At 37.5% G+C, this 22,258-nt stretch overlaps 1 protein-coding gene across 3 annotated transcripts in view; it reads left to right on the forward strand.

The window, feature by feature from the left end:
* The window catches only part of ABCB1 (ATP binding cassette subfamily B member 1), a 47,770-nt gene extending 26,124 nt beyond the window's left edge, over window positions 1-21,646 (forward strand). For all 3 annotated transcript variants that reach the window (XM_074157158.1, XM_074157157.1, XM_074157156.1), the window contains 10 exons: window positions 1,518-1,595; window positions 3,047-3,130; window positions 4,117-4,320; window positions 10,117-10,217; window positions 11,120-11,260; window positions 13,302-13,458; window positions 13,909-14,106; window positions 16,407-16,613; window positions 18,751-18,897; window positions 20,292-21,646. In XM_074157158.1, coding sequence (XP_074013259.1) covers window positions 1,518-1,595; window positions 3,047-3,130; window positions 4,117-4,320; window positions 10,117-10,217; window positions 11,120-11,260; window positions 13,302-13,458; window positions 13,909-14,106; window positions 16,407-16,613; window positions 18,751-18,897; window positions 20,292-20,498 — 1,524 coding nt within the window. In that variant the 3' untranslated portion in view covers window positions 20,499-21,646. The remainder of the gene's footprint in view (window positions 1-1,517; window positions 1,596-3,046; window positions 3,131-4,116; window positions 4,321-10,116; window positions 10,218-11,119; window positions 11,261-13,301; window positions 13,459-13,908; window positions 14,107-16,406; window positions 16,614-18,750; window positions 18,898-20,291) is intronic.
* Window positions 21,647-22,258: the final 612 nt, after the last annotated feature.

Genomic DNA, 22,258 nt, shown 5'->3' on the forward strand with positions numbered 1-22,258 from the left:
TTTCATTCCCCTAACCTCTTCCCCATTCAAGTCTTATCTTATGTGAGCCCCTCCAAAGATTCTTAGGCCCAGTTCCTCAAGTAATGCTCATCATGCTGATACTCAGCTCCTCCTGCTTAAATACTAGTGGCTGAACAGTAATACCCCATCCCCTGTTCTCACTGATTTCTATAGCCATCTCAACTTGCATAAAAAAAGTATTTCAACTTTACCTTAATTCTTATATGTATCTAACTGCTACAACAGTGCCACAGTAAAGAAGAAAAAAAGGTAGTAATCATACAGGTGCAAACTTTGGCATTTAAATATTTTCATATATAGTCTGATTTATAATTTCTGAATATGTATAGTTTTACCCATTAAATGAGCCTACACAGTGAAATAATAAAGTGCATTTGGAACAGCGGCATAAACAGTCTCTAACAAAATCCTCCTGATTTATTTGTGGAATTATCTTGTTGCACATGCATGCAAGAAGGCCTTGAGTATAGAAGGCTGAGTTGTAGATGGCTATGACAGGTTTTCTCAATTTATCAATGTTCACATAACGTTTTCAATATGAGTGGGAAGTTTGTTGAGATGTAAAACCACCAAATTAGTGTGAATGAAAGAAAAGTTAAAATCTCTTTAAATAGTGCCCATTCGCTGATGTACTTTTATGGTTTTCTGTGTCACATACTTGTGCAAATTTACTGATGGTATAGGACCACAGCAAAGATAATGATCCAAGTTAAATGAGAAATATTTGCTGATTGGAATATGCCATAATAATTTTTCCTAGCATCACATAGTCCAGTTGCATCTGTTCCTTGTATTTTAAAAGTATTCAATTTCACAAATGTAGGTTCCAAACAATTAATATTTGTAATCACATAAAGGTGATAGTGAGCTAAACAAAGCTAATTATAAACACTGAAGTCATACTAAATTGTAGGAATAGCGTATCTTCCCAAAATTTTAACCAGCGCATTCCTCTTTGTATCTTGTTAAATTGATTCATATATCTGGCTAAAAATATGTTCAATTCATTATTAAACATCACTTATGTGTTACTGCTGATAGCTATGACAGTTTGTGTTAGGATCCCAGGGAAGAAATCTTAATTCCATTGAAGTCCATGGGAAATTTGCATTTGGCTTCAATGAACCCAGATTGCCTTATGAAGTCTTTAACCTAAAACAAGTGGCCTAAAAGCCACTTGTTTAAACCTGACTTATGTCAACTCAGATAAAAGTCAAATGGCTGATTAGTGATCTTTTCCTTGAAGCATGCAAGTGAAGCAACGTCGGGAAATATTGCTATGCTCTATGCATTTTTTTGAGAAGTAATATTTGAATGTCTGTACTGTGAACCTACTATAATTTATGAATATTAAACCTGGTTTTATATTTGCTTTGTGCAATCAGGACTGCAATATTTTGTACTTTGACATTGTAGGGACAATGTATCTAAAATATTTATTGAATAAACACAAAAAGTGTAATAGTATGCTAAGCATTGTACCTTTTCTCAAATAGGGTTTCACATTTGGCAAAGCTGGAGAAATTCTTACAATGAGGCTTCGATTCATGGCATTTAAAGCAATGCTTAGACAGGTAAAGATAATAATTTTTTTTACTTCCAGGGTTTTAAAAATAATTATATAGATATCATAAAATAACCCTATTCTACATTATTCTATCGTATTATGACTTGTCTGCAGAGAATATTCCTTAAATCAGTCTAGAAACCAATTTGGTTAGTTTCATGTGGTTAAGCAAAGTATCCTTAGAAGGAGAGTCTTAAATCAATACAAATGCAATTGCTTTTTATGTACCCCTTGCCAGGAGTTAGATTTACAGTCAAGTTACTATGGCCTGACAGGTGGATGTGCACTAGCAGTATCCCATTATGTGTTCATTTGTCTGCTTTGCTTTCTCGGTGCCCTTTCTCCCCTCCAGAAGTGCAATGCAGTTCAACTTAAATTGTAACTCTTCAAATGCCTGATTTAAATTGTGATATGTACAGCTATATTTTTATTTATTTCTTGAAGGTGTCTTTCAAAGAGTTCCCAAATCTGTAATTGTTGTTAGTTAATACAATAGTGAGATTGTAGACTTAAATCTAAAGCTACTTTCAGCAAATTAAAATACAAGTATTTCATAGTGTTTCGAAGTAATTCATGTAGTTATCTAAATTGGCTTTAATCTTGCATGATTTCAGGATCAATATTTTAGATTTTCAAATATACAATGTCATATTTCTGAGGTTTTATGTCTTGCACATAAAGCTACATGCAGACACAGAATTTACTTCATGTGAACATGACTATTTGCAATGCAGACAGAAAGCTGTTGTGGTCTGAAAAACTATGATTTATAGATCAGCCTCACTGAAAACCTAATGAAAAAGCAATCTTAAAATTGAGTCTTGAGGTCACAAATGCCTGTACTACATCACCGGTTCTTCATTCAATGCATATTACACATGAAAGTTTAAATCAGATATTTGGTCACATGGTGAATAAATTATAAACTGTGTACCTGACCTCAACAGTTGAATTTGATCAGATAGACCAGTTTGTTTTGTTTTGTTTGGTTTTTTTTTTTGTCTCGTAGCTTCCAAATAACCCTCTTCAATCTGAGGAGAAACAAAGCAATGAATTGGGAGTTTTTACCTTGAAAACGCTTGACACTTAATTCATCCCCCAACAGCTTTGCAATTGTCAAGGAGTGTGACTCAAGAGTCAACTCCTCCAAGGAGATGCAGATGCAGCAGTAGTGGGGCAGAGTAGATTTTAGTTTTGGGAAGCCCCCAGGCTGCTCTCCTTCCTTCTCGGCAGTGACAGCGTACACATCATATCATCCACAAGCATATACTTTTTAAAAAAAAATATTCATTGTGCAATGAAGGAATTAGACTTAATTAAATATGCAGAACTGATGCACTGCCACGTACCCAGTCTTGTGACACTGAACTCAGTTATATTAGGTAGACCTCAGTTTTACTTTGCGGTTTACATGAAATGTCCAAAAACTGGTCCTAAGAAAAATGTTTCCTGTTGTAGGACATAAGCTGGTTTGATAATCCTAAAAATAGCACTGGAGCCTTAACTACAAGACTTGCTAATGATGCCTCACAAGTGAAAGGAGTAAGTAAAGTTTCATTTCAGAATTTTTCGTATTTGGTTTAGTAAGTAATAAAGTTGCGGCTTGGGTTTGACTAGTTGGATAAGCCTTGACTGATAACTAAAATTTACTAAAAAATGATAGATAGAATGCATGTGATAGTATAGAATGCACTGATGTGTTTTATAACAGTTATGATAATATAAGCTAATGAAATAATTTCCAAAGAAACCTTTTTTTTTACTTTTACTACTTTGCTGTATTGTGATGTTCATTATTAAACCAATTCATTGGGAATCTCTTTATCTAAGTAGTCTGTTTAGAACTATCTTTTTTACCTGAAGATATACATCTAAATTTGTTCAGTTTATGATCTCGTATTATTTCTTTGATTGTACAGATTCCTTATATGAAAAAAATAGACATAATAGCAACAGACTTCCTTTTTCTTGTTGCTTTTTGGAGATTCTTTAGGAGTAATTTGTGGACTTTCAGGGGTCTGTAGTATTAGGCTAAAGAGCACTAAATGTAATTATTCTTGTATACTTAAGCAAATTTTTACTGCTACATGAAGTTATGTGCTTTTTTTCTGATCTGAGGAAATCCATAGTATTTTTGGCTTTATAAGTTAAAAATTTAATTTTCTTCTTCACTGGGTTGTATGAGACAACTTATAAAGCTAGCTGCATGATCTACAAAATGTGACAGATTTTGATGTTTAGTTGTAAATGTAAATATGTGATATGCTTAAAGTGTGTTCAACTTCAAGAGCAGAATTTAGAAACTGCAGTACAAATTTAAGTAATCAGAACACGGGGAGAGAAGAATTAAATGTGATCTAGATAATTTTTTACAAAATCATTTAAGAAACTCCCATTTTGAAGAACAGCAAAACTGAATTCAGACTTTCTAAATAGAGTTTTGAGAATCGGGAACATTATAGGTGAAAATTCTTTCCATATTTATGATGCAGTTACTTTAGCAAGAAATGTCTTTTTATTTCCTCCAGGCAACTGGCATCAGACTAGCATTAATTGCCCAAAATGTAGCTAACCTGGGGACTGGAATTATTATATCATTAATTTATGGCTGGCAGCTGACCCTGCTACTTTTAGCTGTTGTGCCAATCATTGCAGTGGCAGGAATGATTGAAATGAAGATGTTGGCTGGGCATGCTAAAAAAGATAAAAAAGAGCTGGAAGCTGCAGGAAAGGTGAGTCTAGAGAAGTGTATCTATTCCTGTTTAATGTATAGTCATGTTTACCAAGGCATTGTTGATGGATGTATTACTTCCAAATACAGAATATATCATATTTAACTTCCAGAGACAGCCAGACTCTATGTAGTTACACTAGTAGACCTACAGAGCATAACTGAAGACTTCTGTTACTGACCAATATTTATTTTATAATCGATAAACCCCAGAATGTGCTAAGCACTATTCAGGCACATTCTTTTCTCCTTCGTGTTCTGATCTGCTCCATTTTCCTTATTTTGCAACCTTCTTCATTTTGACATTCTCTTTTTTCTTTTGTCATCCCTTTTTGGCAAGTCATCTATCGTATATTATACTGCTTTTTTTTTTCTCTCTTTCATCTTATTAATGATTTCAGGGTTAATATGTATATATGCACTGGTTTCTGAGTCAGTTTGCCATTCCTTTATTTCTTGAATGGAAGAGCAAGATGAGAACTGAAAAGCGAGAAGGCTAGACTCTTGTTTAAGAAATTAGAGGAAGGCATTTAATGTCACTTCATTCCAAAAAGCCGTTTGGAACAGAACAGCTATTTCATCACTTCCCAGATATTGCTTTCTTCAAGGTAAAACTTTTCTAAAATCCCTTCATATGTCCTACTGTTTTTAAAAGTTGTTGAGAAGAGAATAATTTATCTAAGACCATGCACATAAGGAATGGTACTAATCTTCAGATTTGGTGTTTAAATGTATGTGTCTGTATATGTGCTAGCAGTCTAATGTCCCCTTATAGTTATTGGAGACGCCATAGTATCCGAGTGGCCTCCAGCTGCCATTTCTGAAGGGTATGGGTCCTACTCTATGTTCTGTGTTGTATCTACCATGCCTTACCCAAATGTTTTGAGTATCCTAGAGCATCTCCAATGGCACAAGCCACCTGCATGTGGGCAACTGAGTTAGAGTCCTTCCCATGCTAGCTGGTGATCATGGAGAAAGAGACTAGGTATGCACATAGTGCCTAGGCAACTGAATTCCTTTCTAGTTCTGTTGAATAGGTATTCATGGACTACACTAGTAGTTTAGGCACAGAAATTCAGGTGTCCTAATCCGGATCTGAACCCCCACCTAGTAACTCCTATTTACTGAATGGGTTTTATTTCCTTCCATCATGTCTGTAGATAAAGTTGCTGAAAAACATTTTTGTCCCTCCAAGTCCACAGGGATTTCTGAGTAATGATCTTCCCATGGGCTTTTTTGTACAAACCAAAGGATGCATTTCTTTTCCTTTCAACTGACTACATTTCTTCTGCTTCTTCTTTCTAATAGCTACACATTTATTGCATATTGTTTTGTTGTAAGACATGACAGAAAAAAGTTGACAATTCTTGGAATAGGCACTAGAGACTTTCTTAATGCATCAGATTGTGAAGAATTACCACAGGTGTTACAAAAATTTATGATTTTTTTGCAAAGCTTGAGACATGTTTCTTAGCAACATATGAGTTTCCCCTCTCAAGGCCACCTGAGCAAGCACTACAGTACAGGCATTTTATTCAATTATGAAGTTTTTTAAAATCAGTTTTCTTCAGTGAAAATGGGGTTCCTTGAGTGTATGGAAGATAACTTCCTGACACAACTGGTAGGAGAGCCTACCAGGGAGGTGCCTTGCTAGACCTACTTTTCACAAACAAAGAAGGGCTAGTGGGAGATGTGGAGGTTGGAGGCCATCTTGGTCTTAGCAATCATGAAATGGTCGAGTTTTCAATTCTTAGTGAGGTAAGGAAGGGGGTGAGCAAAACCTCCACCTTGGACTTCTGGAGGGCAGACTTTAGCCTGTTCAGAACCCTGGTTGGGAGAGTCCCTTGGGAGATAATCCTGCGGGGCAAAGGGGTCCAGGAAGGCTGGACGCTCTTCAAGAAGGAAATCCTAAAGGCCCAGGAGCAGGCTGTCCCCATGAGGTGCAAAATTAAAGGGAGGGGAAAATGGCTGGCCTGGATAAACAAAGAGCTTTTGATGGGACTTAGGGAAAAAAGGAAGGTTTACCACCTTTGGAAGAAGGGACAAGCAATTCAGGAAGAGTACAGAGATCTTGTTAGGTTATACAGAGAAAAAATTAGGAAGGCAAAAGCCCAGCTGGAACTCAACCTGGCCATCAATATAAAGGATAACAAAAAAAGTTTTTATAAATACGTCAACAAAAAGAGAGTCAGGGAGAATCTCCATCCCTTACTGGACGCGGGGGGAAACGTTGCGACCAAGGAAGTGGAGAAGGCTGAGATACTTAATGCCTTCTTTACCTCTGTCTTCAATAGTCGGACCAGCTACCCCCAAGGTGTACAGCCTCCTGGGCTGGAAGATAAGGATGGAGAGCAGAACAACCCCCCTGTAATCCAGGACGAAGCAGTTAATCATTTGCTTATGCACCTGGACACGCATAAGTCCATGGGGCCGGATGGGATTCACCCAGGGGTACTCAGAGAGCTGGCGGGAGAGCTCACCAAGCCTCTCTCTATTACCTATCAACAATCCTGGTCAACAGGAGAGGTACCAGATGACTGGAGGGTGGCCAATGTGATGCCCATCTACAAGAAGGGCCGGAAGGATGATCCGGGAAACTATAGGCCTGTCAGTCTGACCTGGGTACCGGGAAAGATGATGGAGAGGATCATCTTGAGTGAGCTCTCACAGCAAGTGCAGGGCAGCTGAGGGATCAGGGCCAGCCAGCATGGGTTTATGAAAGGGAGGTCCTGCTTAACCAACTTGATCTCTTTCTATGACCATACGACCCACCTTCTCGATGCGGGGAAGGCTGTGGATGTTGTCTACCTGGACTTTGGTAAGGCCTTTGACACCGTCCCCACAACGTTCTCCTGGAGAAGCTGGCGAATCATGGCATAGACAAGTGTACTCTTCACTGGGTAAAAAACTGGCTGGCTGGCCGTGCCCAGAGAGTTGTAATTAATGGGGTGAAATCCAGTTGGCGGCCGGTCACCAGTGGTGTCCCTCAGGGCTCAGTTTTGGGGCCAGTCTTGTTTAATATCTTTGTTGATGATCTGGATAAGGGGATTGAGTGCACCCTCAGTAAGTTTGCCGATGACACCAAACTAGGTGGGAGTGTTGATCTGCTTGAGGGTCGGCAGGCTCTACAGAGGGACCTGGACAGGTTGGATCATTGGGCCAAGGCCAATGGGATGAGGTTTAATAAGGCCAAGTGCCGGGTCCTGCATTTCGGTCACAACAACCCCAGGCAACGCTACAAGCTTGGAGCAGAGTGGCTGGAAAGCTGCCCGGCAGAAAAGGACCAGGGGGTGTTGGTGGACAGCCGGCTTAACATGAACCAGCAGTGTGCCCAGGTGGCCAAGAAACCCAACGGCATCCTGGCCTGTATCAGGAACAGCGTGGCCAGCAGGAGTAGGGAGGTGATCGTGCCTCTGTGCTGGGCACTGGTGAGGCCTCGCCTTGAGTGCTATGTTCAGTTCTGGGGCCCTCACTACAGGAAGGACATTGAAGTGCTGGAGCGTGTCCAGAGGAGAGCCACCAAGCTGGTGAGGGGTTTAGAGAACAAGTCATATGAGGAGAGGCTGAGGGAACTGGGCTTGTTTAGTTTGGAGAAGAGGAGGCAGAGGGGAGACCTCATTGCCCTCTACAACTACCTGAAAGGAGGTTGCAGAGAGGCGGGTGTTCTGTGACCCGCCTTCTCCCAAGTGAATAATGACAGAACAAGAGGAAATGGTCTGAAGTTGAGGCAGAGGAGGTTTAGATTAGATATTAGGAAGAATGACTTTACTGACAGGGTGGTCAGGCACTGGAACAGCCTGCCGAAGGAGGTGGTGGAGTTGCCATCCCTGGAGGTATTTAAGAAACATGTAGACATGGCACTTCAGGGCATGCTCTGGTGCCCGAGATTGTTGGTTTCTGTCTGTTTGTGGGTGGGGTGGGGTGTGGTTGTGGGCGTTTGGTTTGGTTTTGGTGTTTGGTGTTCTGGGATTTTTTTTTTTTTTTATTTTTTTTTTTGGTTGGACTCTATGATCTCAAAGGTTCCATCCAACTAAAAATATTCTGTGATTTTGTGATTCTGTGTAGTTGAACAGGACTTTCACCTTGTGAACCTGTGTTAGCTATGACCAATGACTGCATTGTCTCTCAAGTGTTTTTCAATAACTCCCAGAATAACCTCCATAACTTTCCCAGACACCGAAGGGAAACTGACAGTCCTGTTGGAGTACAATGTTAAACATTGCCAGTCTCTTGGTGAAAAAACTCTCCCCAGCTTCAAATGTTTAGATGCAAACAATAAGGGGATGCACCACACCTGTGGGGAAAACCCAAGCATAAATAGGGATTCAGTGCTGAAAAAACACCATCACTATGGAAAGCCCTTCTTTTATAATCTAAATTTTTATGAATATAACGTGCAAGCAGAGGTACCTGATTTCTTACCTTTTTCTGGGCAGATGCCATCTAATGGTTAGCTTCAGATTTATACCTTGAGTTACCTACGGCACTGTAATCTTGTACCCCATGGCCAGTTCTGGTTATTAAGATTAAAAGTTCACTCATTCCTGAGTCTTTTGTCTAGATATACTTTCCTTTGGTTGTATTTTCCCTTGACCTTACTTTATGGTGTTTCCTAGACTAAAAGCATAAAGCATGACATGCACGTTTCCGAAAATATCTATAAACCTTGAGGATCTTTTGTAGACAAGGTCTACAAACTCTAGCTACGTTACGGTTGGCATTGTCCATGTTAATTTCTTGCTAATTAATACTTTCTTGTACATACAGTTCTCTGAGTTATAAACAGACATTACTGTGCACTTGTACTATACACTGTGCTCATAAGTGAGCTTTCCTGCTAAATACCCATCCTTGGAAATGAAACTGGTTGAAAACTGAATAGAGCCTAGATATGGGTGTTTAATACTATTTGAGATACATCAGGAAATTGAAAACATCCATCCCAATGGGAGGCCAACTGGAATACCCAACATATCGTGTATTGCACAAGAAGCAATGTGTAGGTCACAGCCTCAAGCCCAGTGTTTGAACCAGAGGTGAATAGAGGGATGCAGCACTAGTTCCAGTGTCTAAAGTGAAGTGATTGTTATGGGTATTTTCCGTTGGCCTTTTCTAAGCATCATTCTCTTCTACGTGCACATGGACTGAATTGGCCATCCAGCCTCCTCGCCTCACTGTGTGGTCATAGAGGAGGACTTTAAGGGCAACTATATAGACTTAACAGTCTACATAAAAGCCTTGAATCAGTTGCTGCCACGTAGGCGTGCATCTACTGCCTTCAAATGCCATTAGATACCTTTATGTATGCAAATGACTCAAGACTAAAGAATATAGAACCTTAAAGCAAGTATTACTGATCAGATCCAATATTTACCGCTGAGACCTAAGTTAGGCTCTAGGCACAAAAGTAACCTGGACACTCTGATTATACCCCAAATTCAGTGGACTGAAATTTGAATGCTAAATTGCCGTTTTTCTTATAGAATATCTTCTCCATAATTGTCACTGCTGTCTTACGTTTTTTTCACTACTTATTTGGAGGACATTAAAGAGACCTTATCAGAAAATTCTGAGTATCATCAGAAAATCCCACTGTTGTAAAAAGAAAAATGTAAAATGCTTAATTTTCATACCAAAGGTCCATTATTTTAGTAATAATTAACTAATTAATAATTATAATTAATTAATTAATAATTATTAAAAAAATATATTCCAGCAGACTTTTTTTAGTAGTTTAGAATAAGGAATTGCAATATAATCTTAACTTTTGATTAAAACATTTGTGTTTCTATTGCAGATTGCCACAGAAGCCATAGAAAATATTAGAACTGTTGCTGGTTTGACCCGAGAAACAAAATTTGAGTCGATGTATGGAGAACATTTGGTTGTACCATACAGGTATAATAAAAATAACTAAGCTAAAAAAATATATATGTATTTAAACTATAGAATAAATTACAAACATTTACTTGGACAAACATTAGGGTTTTTTGTTAGTGTGTATCATTTACTGTATAATTTCATTACATCAGAATGAATGTAAATATTATGCATATTTTTATTAACAAATGTAACCATCAGCCAATATTTTTGTTCTTTGATTTAATTAATTTTCTGTGATAATATTGGTATCTTCTATTGCAATGTCACTTGGTTTGGAAAAATGTTAATTTTAAGTGAGCTCTGGAAGTCACCTGATCTAACCTTCCACCTGAAGTGTTTCAGATATATAATGAAAAACTTTTTAATGTAAATTGAATATTTCATTAAGCCATTTTTGAAAGTATTAATAGTATTGAAAGAAACAGACTGTTGAGTGTATGATATTGAACTGTTTAATATCTTTGTTATTTATTTAACACAAAATTGCATGTAAAGAAAAAATGACACAAAAGTTTGGCTTTGGCTGAAGGTGAGCTAACCTTCAAAAAGGGCTCTTTTTTTCCTTTTATGTGATGCAGTAGTAAAATTTACATCTTCAAAGTGGTAATCATGGACTGAACTGTAAAGTGTTTTAACACCCAAACTATGACATGGTAAGACAATATACATAGAAGCTACGGTGTCACCCCTTTCTGCACCCATATTCCAAGCTGTTCTTGGAAGTAAATAAAATTCTGGAAACAAGACTCACTTTTCTCTTGGACACAGCCTAATAGGAGACAAGGGATTGTGTTATTTAAGCATGCGCATACTTCCCATTCATAGCAGTATCATCTGAAGTCAATTAATTGGTTTTTGCATACTAGGACTTAGGTATGATTGCACATTTACATGAAAACATGCCTTTTTTCTTACAGAAATTCTGTGAAGAAGGCACATGTATTTGGATTTTGTTTTGCTCTTTCACAAGCAATGATGTTCTTTACCTACGCTGGCTGCTTCCGGTTTGGTGCTTATCTAGTGGTAAATGGACACATGCAGTATAAAAGCGTGTTTCTGTAAGTATCTCTTTTGCAATCTTTTTTCTTCTGTCAGTCCAGAGGTAGCTCTTTGTTTACTGCTAGAGATATAATGGAACTATTGGGTAAGCTATGAGAAAACAGGCAAGTTCTCCTTCTATACTTAAATATAATGAAGGCATATTACAAAGTGGATTCTCTAGGTGACTGCAGAGTCTGAGCTGTTCAAGTAGGCCTGGTTTTGAATTTTCTTTTCTCTATTTCTCTCTTTTCTAGAGGTTGAGACAGTATCCTACCTACTTTGTTTATTCTCACCAACTTTTTTGTTCATGTAGCTGTAAGGTCCTCTGTATATTCTACGAAAAACATAGTTGTACCTGTTTATTGATGCATAATAATACTGTAAAAATCCTTTTAAGAATAAGTAATCGTTGTCTTTGTTTTTTGTATGTCAGGTTTATTCACTGAAATTTGAAATCTCTAAAATACACATTAAATAATTGGAGACAAGGATTCCATTACGTAGATGCTGTTCAATATAAGGGAAGGAAAACTAAATATTTTAGATTACATCCTGATAAGAAGCTTTTTCACTTGGATGAACCAATTTTGTGTTGGAAATGAAAGTATGAAGCATGAATGTAAGAACAGTATGTAGAGTACTGTACATACCCACAGTCAGGTGGAGAGTTTTATTTTTAATTTAAACAGGTACTGCAAATAAAATATGACTTGAATTTGCAGTATTCTTGGAAGATGTATCCATTACAATCTGAAATTATACAAGGAATAGTACAATTATGTATCTCTAAGGGCACTTTATAGGCCTTTAAGGACAGAAACTCTACAAAATTTAAAGTAGCATATGCTTAGCTTTTTACCTTTATATTTTGGGGTTATAATCACTGTTTATCCAATCATTTACCATAATAACTAAGAGCCCCTATCATAACCAAAGTCCTGTTCCTCTAGATCATATATAAACTTGGAAGAAATATAATTTCTAATTTAAGAGGCAATAGCTCAATACAGATCTATGGAAACAAGTATGAAAAGAATGAGATTCTACCAGTATGGATATCAGTGACCACAATAACTAAGAAAGGCCAGTCATACCACTTTTTTTGCTGGCAACCTGATTAAAGATAGTTAACACAGCTTATTTTGACTGGAAGATGTTGGAAAGTGTCTGCATCCCATCTCTAGCCAGCTGGTGGAGTGAACTTTCAGTGATTTAGTTAGATTTGGAAGGGATTGTCTGACCTAGAACTGTGTGAGCCCTTTTAGGCTGTTCAAGTGCAGAACAAAACAGATTAGTTTTTATAGCTCTGAAGATAAAAGATAAAAAATCATATAAATGAATTTATTTTACTTTGCCTTAAAACAGGCTAAGAGGTCTCATATGTCAATTACCATTTCTCAGTGATAAGTAATCCTATGTTGTGTGGAAGTAATTAATAACTGAGGACAGCAGGTTCTTAAACCATTCTAATGTAGCCTGTAAAGATACATCTACATTCACCATGAAACAACAATAACGCAGTTTTCAACCTTTTTCTGGTGTTGTGAACCCTTCATTTTTTTTCCAGCAGAGCGGTGATAGCAAATTAAATTTATGTTGTCACCTTGTTACAGGCTTGATTTCTTATTTTCATTGATGCCTTAAAAATGAATCACTAACTCCCAGAGGTCATTGAATCGTAACGAGGAAACCACAGCAAGAGTAGAACAGGATTAGAGTAATGATTTTACCATCCATTGACCACTTTTCTCCTAGCCCCAGTTGAGACTTCATATAGTTAACTAGTATTAATAATTAAAGAAATTAGTGTTAATAAGTAACAAAACCATTGTATTTGGGATGGAGGCTTGTTTATCTTACTTCATTAAAAGAGCATAAAATCAAATTTCTGAAATGAAATGAATAACTAAAGCAATAATAGTTGTTACTTTATTCTTTTTAAATTTAGTCCCCTTTTTTCTTCAAGTAAAAGAAAAAGTTGAATGCAGCCCCATTTCCATTTTCCTTGTCTTCATTGTCTATTTATTGGCCTATTTTTTTTCCTGTTTTTTTTTATAGAGTGTTTTCAGCAGTTGTATTTGGTGCAATGGCACTAGGACAAAGCAGTTCTTTTGCTCCAGACTATGCCAAAGCCAAGATATCAGCAGCCCACTTGTTTCTGCTGTTTGAAAGAGTACCCTCCATAGATAGCTACAGCAAGGAAGGAGAGAAGCCTGTAAGTAAGCCATGTGTAACGGGCGATATTATTTATTGACAATGTGGACAGTACTCTTCTCACTTGCTTCAGACTCATTTTTTGTCTACTTCTGATTACTTCCTTATCTCAATGTATTCTTGACACTTTATCCAAACATAACACAGACCGAGTTCTCTATCGTGAGTCTGGCTTTTGCCCATGTTGTCTAAATGTTATTTGTTTTGAAAATCTGGGTAAGGTACAACTTGTGTAGAATCAACCAGCAGAGTTATAAGCATTTTCAAAATAGTTCAGTGCTGTACTTTGATTTTATATCTTCACAAAGTTTCAGACCACAGAGTTAAAGTCAGCTTTCCAGCAAATGTAAAACCATTGGTTTCAGCGGGGAAAAAAGGAGTTCTACAGTTCTATTTTAATAATCTGACAAATTTTCTTAAAAATGTAACACTGATACTATTTCAATTATAGGAAACGTTTGGAGGAAACATAACTATCAAAGATGTGGCATTTAATTACCCAAACCGACCAGAGGTCAAAATCCTCCAAGGTTTGAATCTGAAAGTAGAAAAGGGACAAACTCTGGCTCTTGTTGGTAGCAGTGGCTGTGGAAAGAGCACTGTCGTTCAGCTGCTTGAGAGATTCTACGATCCACTTGATGGAGAAATGGTAAGTATCTTCGTAAGAACATGTCAATGGAACGGTTGGACTCGGTGATCTCAGAGGGCCTTTCCAACCATGACGATTCTATGTTAAGTCAGAGTGTGCTTATTTGGTTTTATGTGATGTGATCAAGTATAATATATATTTCTAGTTTAATTTTTTAAACATTTTTAATGTTAAAGACAAGCAGTGACTCATCAGCATTCCTTACTTAAATGCGATGAAATAATATAATGGAAAAAGCCCTGATTTCCCACATTATAATGAATTAATGAAAGAACATCATTGTAAAAATATGCCTGATCTACAGCCTAATGATGGCTTTGAATTCAGAGCAAATTTCCTGAGTATTTTATGTTAAGAACACTTTAGAAGTTATTAAATATGCGCATCTACTTCTGTATAATGTAATAAGAGAATTTGCTATCTATGTTCTGTCCTAGAATAGTGGACATCATTACAAATATAATTTTTATCATGATTTTTGCTTGTCAGAAACATTTTCCAGAGTATGACCACTTACCAAACGATAGATTGTAAATAATTTAGTAATTTTGGTTTAAATACATCTAGGGTTCCCCATACTACTTATTCAGCAACTTTACTTTTTTTTTTTTTCACATAATGGTACTGTTTATTGCTTTTTGCTCTTTGGTGTAAATGTGCTCAGAGATTTTGTTTGAAAAGGAACCCACATATTTTGCATTGGATGAGGTGAGAATAAGGATTTCAGAACTTGTCTGTGCAGAGATACTCACAAAAGATGAAGTGATACTTAAATAAGGCCTAGATGCAATGGGCAAGATTTTTTTTGAGGTTGGAAATGCCCATCCAGGTCCAGTGTAGCAAACTGATATGTAGAAAGAAGCAACACAGGTTCCCCAAAAGTATGTTTAACCAAGTGCAACTTCATCACCAAAGTTTTTGACCTTGTGTCCATAAATAACCAAAAAAGGTTTACTGAAGGGAAAAGCACAGACCTCTGACATAGAAACCACAAAAAGCAGTGGGCTAATTTACAAGCTCTGTTGCACTGTGGACTGAGTGAAAGGAGCGTATGCTTAAAAACACTATCAGAAGAACGGCCGTTCACAACAGTGAGTGATACCTTAGTCTGGGAAAGAGAGAAGCTGTGCCTAAAAATTGTGCTATTTGGTATAGTGGATCCAAAATGCATAATAACTGAGTTCTCTAGCTTCATCAGTGATTTTTAACACCAAATAAGGAACAGGAAGCAGACCTTAGCAGTCTTCAAATGCATTGGAATTCTAGGGAAAAGAAATGGCAAATGCCGATGGATGTAATTGAAAGCAACATCTCCTTCTTGCTTTTTTTTTTTTCCCCTCCCCTTTACATCTGCTGATGCAGAAATGCTGCCACTGATTTCAGTGGATTTTGAATCAGGTTCATTATCGTCTCTTTCCTTTGAAAAACAATTATATTGACTACGAATTGGCTGCTCTAGCACAAACTGTGGAATTAGTAGATTAATCATGGTAAGTAACCATGCTATAAAGGGGCAGGCCTTCAATTAGCCAGCTGATCACGTCACTCAACACAGAGCCTGAGCTCTGCACTGGGTGATTCTAGTGGTGACGTAACAGCCCTCTTAATGTCCTCGTATGTTTGTGTCCAAGTCAATATGACTTGTATAATTATGAAACTAATCTATCCAGAAAAAAATAATTCTGTTGTCGTTTATCTAATAGACAATGATAGCAACTCAGTAGCCAAAGTTAGTAGGTGTGACTGAGTTGCCAATAAAGAAAACTGGCTGCAAATGACATCTTAAGGAATCCAGAAATAAATTTGTACATTGTCAGGCATTACATCACAATTAAATTTATGATTGGATTCTTGGCTTAGAAGCGTGTGAATGAATGAACCCAACTCTTCCTTTATTTTAATGGAATGCTACTGCCAATCTGTTCCTTCAGTGGGAATATATAAACAAAACAGAGGAAAGTTTTCCCACCAAAGAAAGAAATGAAACAATTTTAGCCAAAGTTCTTTGATGTTGCCTTAGCATATCCTGTCTTCCACTTTCAAGTCTTCAAAAGCATGATTAAATCTTGAAGCAAATAGAAGGACTGAGGTAGCAGAAAGAACTATGCTCAATTTTATATAATAGCCCTTAGAAAATTTTGGAACATACAGGAGAAGGAGGGGAAGGGATTATGTGAGCTTTCAATATGGTATCTCTATGGAAAGACTTGCAATTGCACAACTTCTGGGTATGAATTTACAGTAAGTCTCGAATACATATATAGCCACGTGACTAAAATTTAAAATGTTTGGTTTCTCAGCTTTTTGATGGCAGAAGTGCAAAGACACTAAATATCCAGTGGCTGAGAGCTCAGATTGGTATCGTCTCACAAGAACCAATGCTGTTTGACTGCACTATTGCTGAAAACATTGCATATGGCGATAACACCCGGCAGGTGTCTCATGAGGAAATTGTTAATGCAGCAAAAGAAGCCAATATTCATTCCTTCATTGACTCTCTGCCAGATGTAAGTTACTTCTTTTCTCTCCTTCTCAGAACTGGAGAAAATTGTGTCCATTTATGATTCCCTGTGGTACAATAATTCCCTGAGATGCAAATAGATCTGAAACTGATTTTTAAATCTTATCCATTCTTAATTATGTTTACTGTACTTATTTTCACTCTGGGAGACTCTATTGTCAGGTGGGCAGCTGAAAATTTTAAATATCAGGGAAGAAAATTCACAATTATATTTAATTGAGAGCTGGAAGTGTGGGGTGGGGTTTTTTAAGTGAGTTAAACATTTATTCTCAAGATCCTTTTTATCTCAAGCAGATGTAAAAGACTCTGCTAGACTGACAAGGTTTTTATGCGTTTCTTCCAGCTATACCTAGTCAGAATTTAAATTTCTAGTATTCCTACAATTTACTAAGAAAGTCTTTCATATATATATATATGACCAACACATAATAAAGTAAGAATGAACATGTTGGGCCAGATGAAAGGTCTGCAATGAACAAAGTCATGCAAGATGTATTTACAAATAAGTATTCGAAAAGGCTAAACATCTGATCACATTTCCCTTGAATTCTCATCTAACCGCGTAATTTGTGACTCACTTCCTAAGGTAGAAATCATGTTTTGTTATTTAATAGCCCTTTCTTCTGTGGGTTTGACAAATCAAAACTTCCAGAGGCAAGGAGATTCCCAGCTGAGTTGTGTGTTGTACATATTCAGCTTAATTGCAGGCTATTAAGCTGCTTTATGCAGTTCTTGAAAAAATACAAAGGCCAAAGCCCGTGATATTTGCAGATCCTGTTTAGTTGCTAATCACTTATCGAGATCTGCTCTTTCCAAATCTCTGTAGAGAAATCTATATCTAAATCAGAATATAATGATGTCTCATAAATCCTTGGTACTTTTTGCAACCAAACATATAATAACTCAAAGACTATTGGGAGTTTTTCCAGAGACCTAATTGGTCCACCTTAACTTACATAACTAAATTAAAAGCATAACTGTCCAAAACTAAAATATAGATATAGATAAATATATGTATAAATGTCTATGTCTATATAAAGATATGGTATATAATTTGGCCTGAAACTGGTACATCTTATACATTGCTTTTTTTTTTTCTTCAGGATGAATAGATGTGGGTTAGAATGACTGATTTGTTAGGATGCTAGCTTGGAGAGTTTAAGGTCAGGGTTTGATCCCCAGTATTACTATATACTATCCCCAAAGTCAGTGAGCTTTGGTTTTCAGTCTCCTGAGTGAGAATAATGTTCCCTTCCAACCTTAGAGGGGTTGCTGCTTTGAATTTCATAGAATCATAGAATCATAGAATCATAGAATGGCTAGAGTTGGAAAGGATCTCAAAGATCATCTAGTTCCAACCCCCCTGCCATGGGCAGGGACACCTCTCACTAGAGTAGGTTGCTCAAAGCCCCATCCAGCCTGGCCTTGAACACTTCCAGGGATGGGGCATCCACAACTTCCCTGGACAACCTGTTCCAGTGCCTCACCACCCTCACTGTAAAGAATTTCTTCCTTATATCTAATCTAAATCTCTTCTCTTCCAATTTAAAACCATTGCCCCTTGTCCTGTCACCACTCTTCCTGACAAAGAGTCCCTCTTCAGCTCTTCTGTAGGCTCCCTTCAGGTATTGATAGGCTGTTATAAGGTCTCCCCGGAGCCTTCTCTTCTCCAGGCTGAACAACCCCAGCTCTCTCAGTCTGTCTTCATAGGAGAGGTGCTCCATCCCTCTGATCATCCTCGTGGCCCTCCGCTGGACCCGTTCCAACAGGTCCATGTCCTTTCTGTGTTGAGGACTCCAAAGCTGGACACAGTACTCCAGGAGGGGTCTCACGAGCGCAGAGTAGAGGGGCAGAATCACCTTGCGAGACCTGCTGGCCACACTTCTCCTGATGCAGCCCAGGACACGGTTGGCAATTTATGGAATGCTTGATGCTACAAAGAAGTCTCCTCGTGGAAGATCTATAGATCTGTGACAGATGATAGCAATTCTGGTCATCTGGTTTCAGAGAGCTATTGACATGGAATATGCACTTTACGGATGGCTGGTGTCAGGGTCAATATGCTTAAATATACTTAAGAGTCAATTTGCATTCATAATCTGAACTTAATATATTGTTTCTAGAAATACAATACACGTGTAGGAGACAAGGGAACTCAGCTTTCTGGTGGTCAGAAACAACGTATTGCTATCGCCCGAGCTCTTGTACGTCAGCCCCAAATTCTGCTATTGGATGAAGCTACGTCTGCCTTAGATACAGAAAGTGAAAAGGTAACTTGACTGTGAGCCACGACGCTGGAATCTAAATCTGTGTTTCTTTGTATAATGATTATTGTTTTCACTCCCACAGCTGGAAATATGGTGTTTTATGAAAATTACATATTTATGCTAGCAATAAATATAAAAGTCCTACTCCTCCTTGCCAAAAAAACCCAGAATTTTTTTGCATCTTTATGGCAGTAGGCAGATTGAAGTAGCAATGAAGAAGGCATTTCTTTGCCTGGAATTCTTTAGGCTTCCATTGGAAAAGTGCTATCAAAGTTGAATCAGGAGGCACAACTTTCAGAACCTGAAAAGTATGAGGATGCTGCCAGAGATGCTTTTTTCTGGGAAATGACCAAATCTTGCTTTCATAATTTTTCTTGCTTCTCCCATTGCTCTCCACTCCTTGATATACGTTCATGGCTAATGTGCAAACTTCCAGTGAAAAACTTGCTAGAACACTTATTTCTTTTTTAAGACCAAAGCTGCAATCTTGGCATAACAGAAGTACAATCTAGCTGTAAAAAATCAACACAGATTCTACCAAATTACTTAGTATTGATAGGCAAATATTATAACAAATATTATAATTTGAAAAGCTCAAACCCTATAGACTAAGTTTTGATCAATTCTAGGCATAAAAACATAAGGTTTGATGGTAAATTAAATATGTCATTAAATAATTCCAGGATTCTTTGTTTTCTTAATTATGTGCCAGTTGGGTACAGAAATTTAATCTCCTATTTTATTCTGTATTAATAAACATACAGAATAAAGAAAAGAAAGCAGAGATTCTTATTACTATTTTTCTGCCAGTACTAGCTTTAAAAAAAACATGATTAATGAGACTCCCTGTGAAATCATGAGAATTAGTATGATAGTAGTTGACCCAAGATTACTGATTTAACTCCTATATATAATTAATCACTCATGGAAGGGACCTCTGGAGGTCTCTAGTGAAACCTCCTCTTCAAACAAGGGCCAATACTGTATTCAAACTAGGTTGCTTAATGGCTGTGTCCGGTAGGGTCCTTGAAAATCTCCAAGGAGTTTCAACAAGCTCTCTTTTGTCCCTGTTCCAGTGCTTAATTATCTTCGCAGTAAATTTTTCTTATATCCAGTCAGAACCTCCCCTGTTACAATTTATGACCATTTTCTCTTGTTCTTCTGCCACATATCTCGGTAATGAGCCTGGTTCCATCTCATCCTCCTAGCTATCGTGGCATCATCTGCTCTGACAGTTTTGACTCCTTGCCAACATAGGCTAATTCTAAAACAGGAAGCTAAAACCACAGGTTCCCTTTGCTCACTGTCATATTACAGTTTACTTCACAGATGGCAATTGAGGTATATCTCACAACAAGTGCCAGAATAGTTCATCTTTTGGTTTGTTCATTACACAGATTGTCCAGGAAGCGCTTGATAAAGCCAGAGAAGGTCGCACCTGCATCGTGATAGCTCACCGCCTCTCCACCATCCAAAATGCTGACAAGATTGCTGTGATCCAGAATGGCAAGGTCGTAGAGCAAGGGACCCATCAGCAGCTCCTGGCTGAAAAAGGCATCTACTATTCTCTGGTCAATGTTCAAAGTGGGTCATCCAACATGTAAATTAAAGGCTGTACTTATCTCTGAATTGTCACTGTAATTATTTCGATACTGCTATTGTTGTCACTGTAATTATTTCAATATCAATAGTCAGTCTTGTTACTTTTGGTTTTCCTCCTTCCTTTCATAAGTCCTACAAAACCAAAAAATACCAAGCAAATATGTACCAGTTTCTCACTACTAGTTTTCACTATTCAAACCACTCTACTATGTGGCCAAAGCAGGTGCACTCATAAAAGTAGATGCATAGTAAGCCAAATGTAATTAATACTAGCTTGCTTTGGATTCTGTCAAAATCACACTTATCAGGCATGTCTGGTAAGCAACCTGTAAACATTTTTCATGCTCAGTAAAAATATTTTTTATTTTGCTGTTGCCAGAAACAAACCTCAAGCCTTATCCTCACTATGCCTGTGTATGGCCCAGTCAGTTCTGGCCTTTTAGGCTTGTTATCAACTTGTTAGGAAAACTTGCAGGTCAGCTGGAGCTTGATGCTAGACGTCTCTTGTTACAATGTGGAGTTTTAGCCTGGGATGACATCAAAGGTCTTGGAAATACGGGCACAGGCTGAAAACAAAGATCCCAGAACTGTAAGTACCACACTGATGGTCAGTTACTGATCATCGAAGAAGTGCAACCTTAAGAGCTGGGAAAAGACTGCTTTAAGTATAACACAGAAAAGAAGCAGCAAATAAGAAAGACCCTCCAACTGATGGGCAAGGCAAGTCAAGGCAAAGCACCCGCTGCAGCCTGGGAAAGTAGTATCTGTACGTCTCCCAAAGTCCTAGGAGTCAGAGTTCAAGGGCTAAGAACACTCTAAAGACTGCAATATTTTATAAAAGGTGAAAATCTTGAATTTTGGCTTGGAGGAGGGGGAAGGAAGGATGCCTTTTTCAGTGTTAACATCCTTCATTGAAGAGCTCTTGAACCTGATCACCCTGACCACCAAGACTGTCAAGGACTGTAACCAATGGTGTTAATTACATGGCATCAGCTCTGTGATATTGTATATTAATCGCTAATTTAGGATGACTGTTAAGGACTAACTGCTTTGAATATGTAGTAATAGTGATTAATAATTATTAAGAACTAACCATTAGCAATGTATATTGTTAATGAATATCTATGCAGTAAAGTTTATTTTTAAGTTTAAAACTGGCCTCATTAATCAGTCTTCCACACTTTCGTGATAGCAATTTCTGATTCCCTGAGATTTATGTATATGATCTGTCATATCTATGTGTAGATATTTATACACACACAGCCTAACTGATAGGCATTTCGGCTCATCAATGTACTAATAACACTCTCCAGAACACTGATTGATGCAGTCTTCCTTTTGAATCACTTACCTGTTTTCTTCTGTTCCTGGCTTGGATGGAAAACCGATTTGACCAGCAAATTTGTTTGTTTCCTATTTATGTATTACTTGATGCAATAAGGTTCTTGTCCATAAGTAAGGCTATTGGCCTGCACCATAATATAAATAAGTTATACTTGCAATTGCAAGAATGGAATTGATATGCTTTAACATTATAGCCTGAAGATTCAAGTGAGAACATATTTAGGTTGATTTCTTTAATAAATTATGGATTTTAGTCTTTTCTTTTTAAAACTAAGCTTTTTAATTTTTGATGATACAGCTTCTAATTATTGGATTAGTAATGATTGGATTGTTTTCCCGGCTTGTATCATTTCAAAGATGCTTGATTTACCAGAAAAATTTAGCTCTTTCTGAAAATCAGACAAGCACTGTAAATGTT

This window comes from Numenius arquata, chromosome 12 (assembly GCF_964106895.1).
Source record: "Numenius arquata chromosome 12, bNumArq3.hap1.1, whole genome shotgun sequence".
NCBI lineage: Eukaryota > Metazoa > Chordata > Aves > Charadriiformes > Scolopacidae > Numenius > Numenius arquata.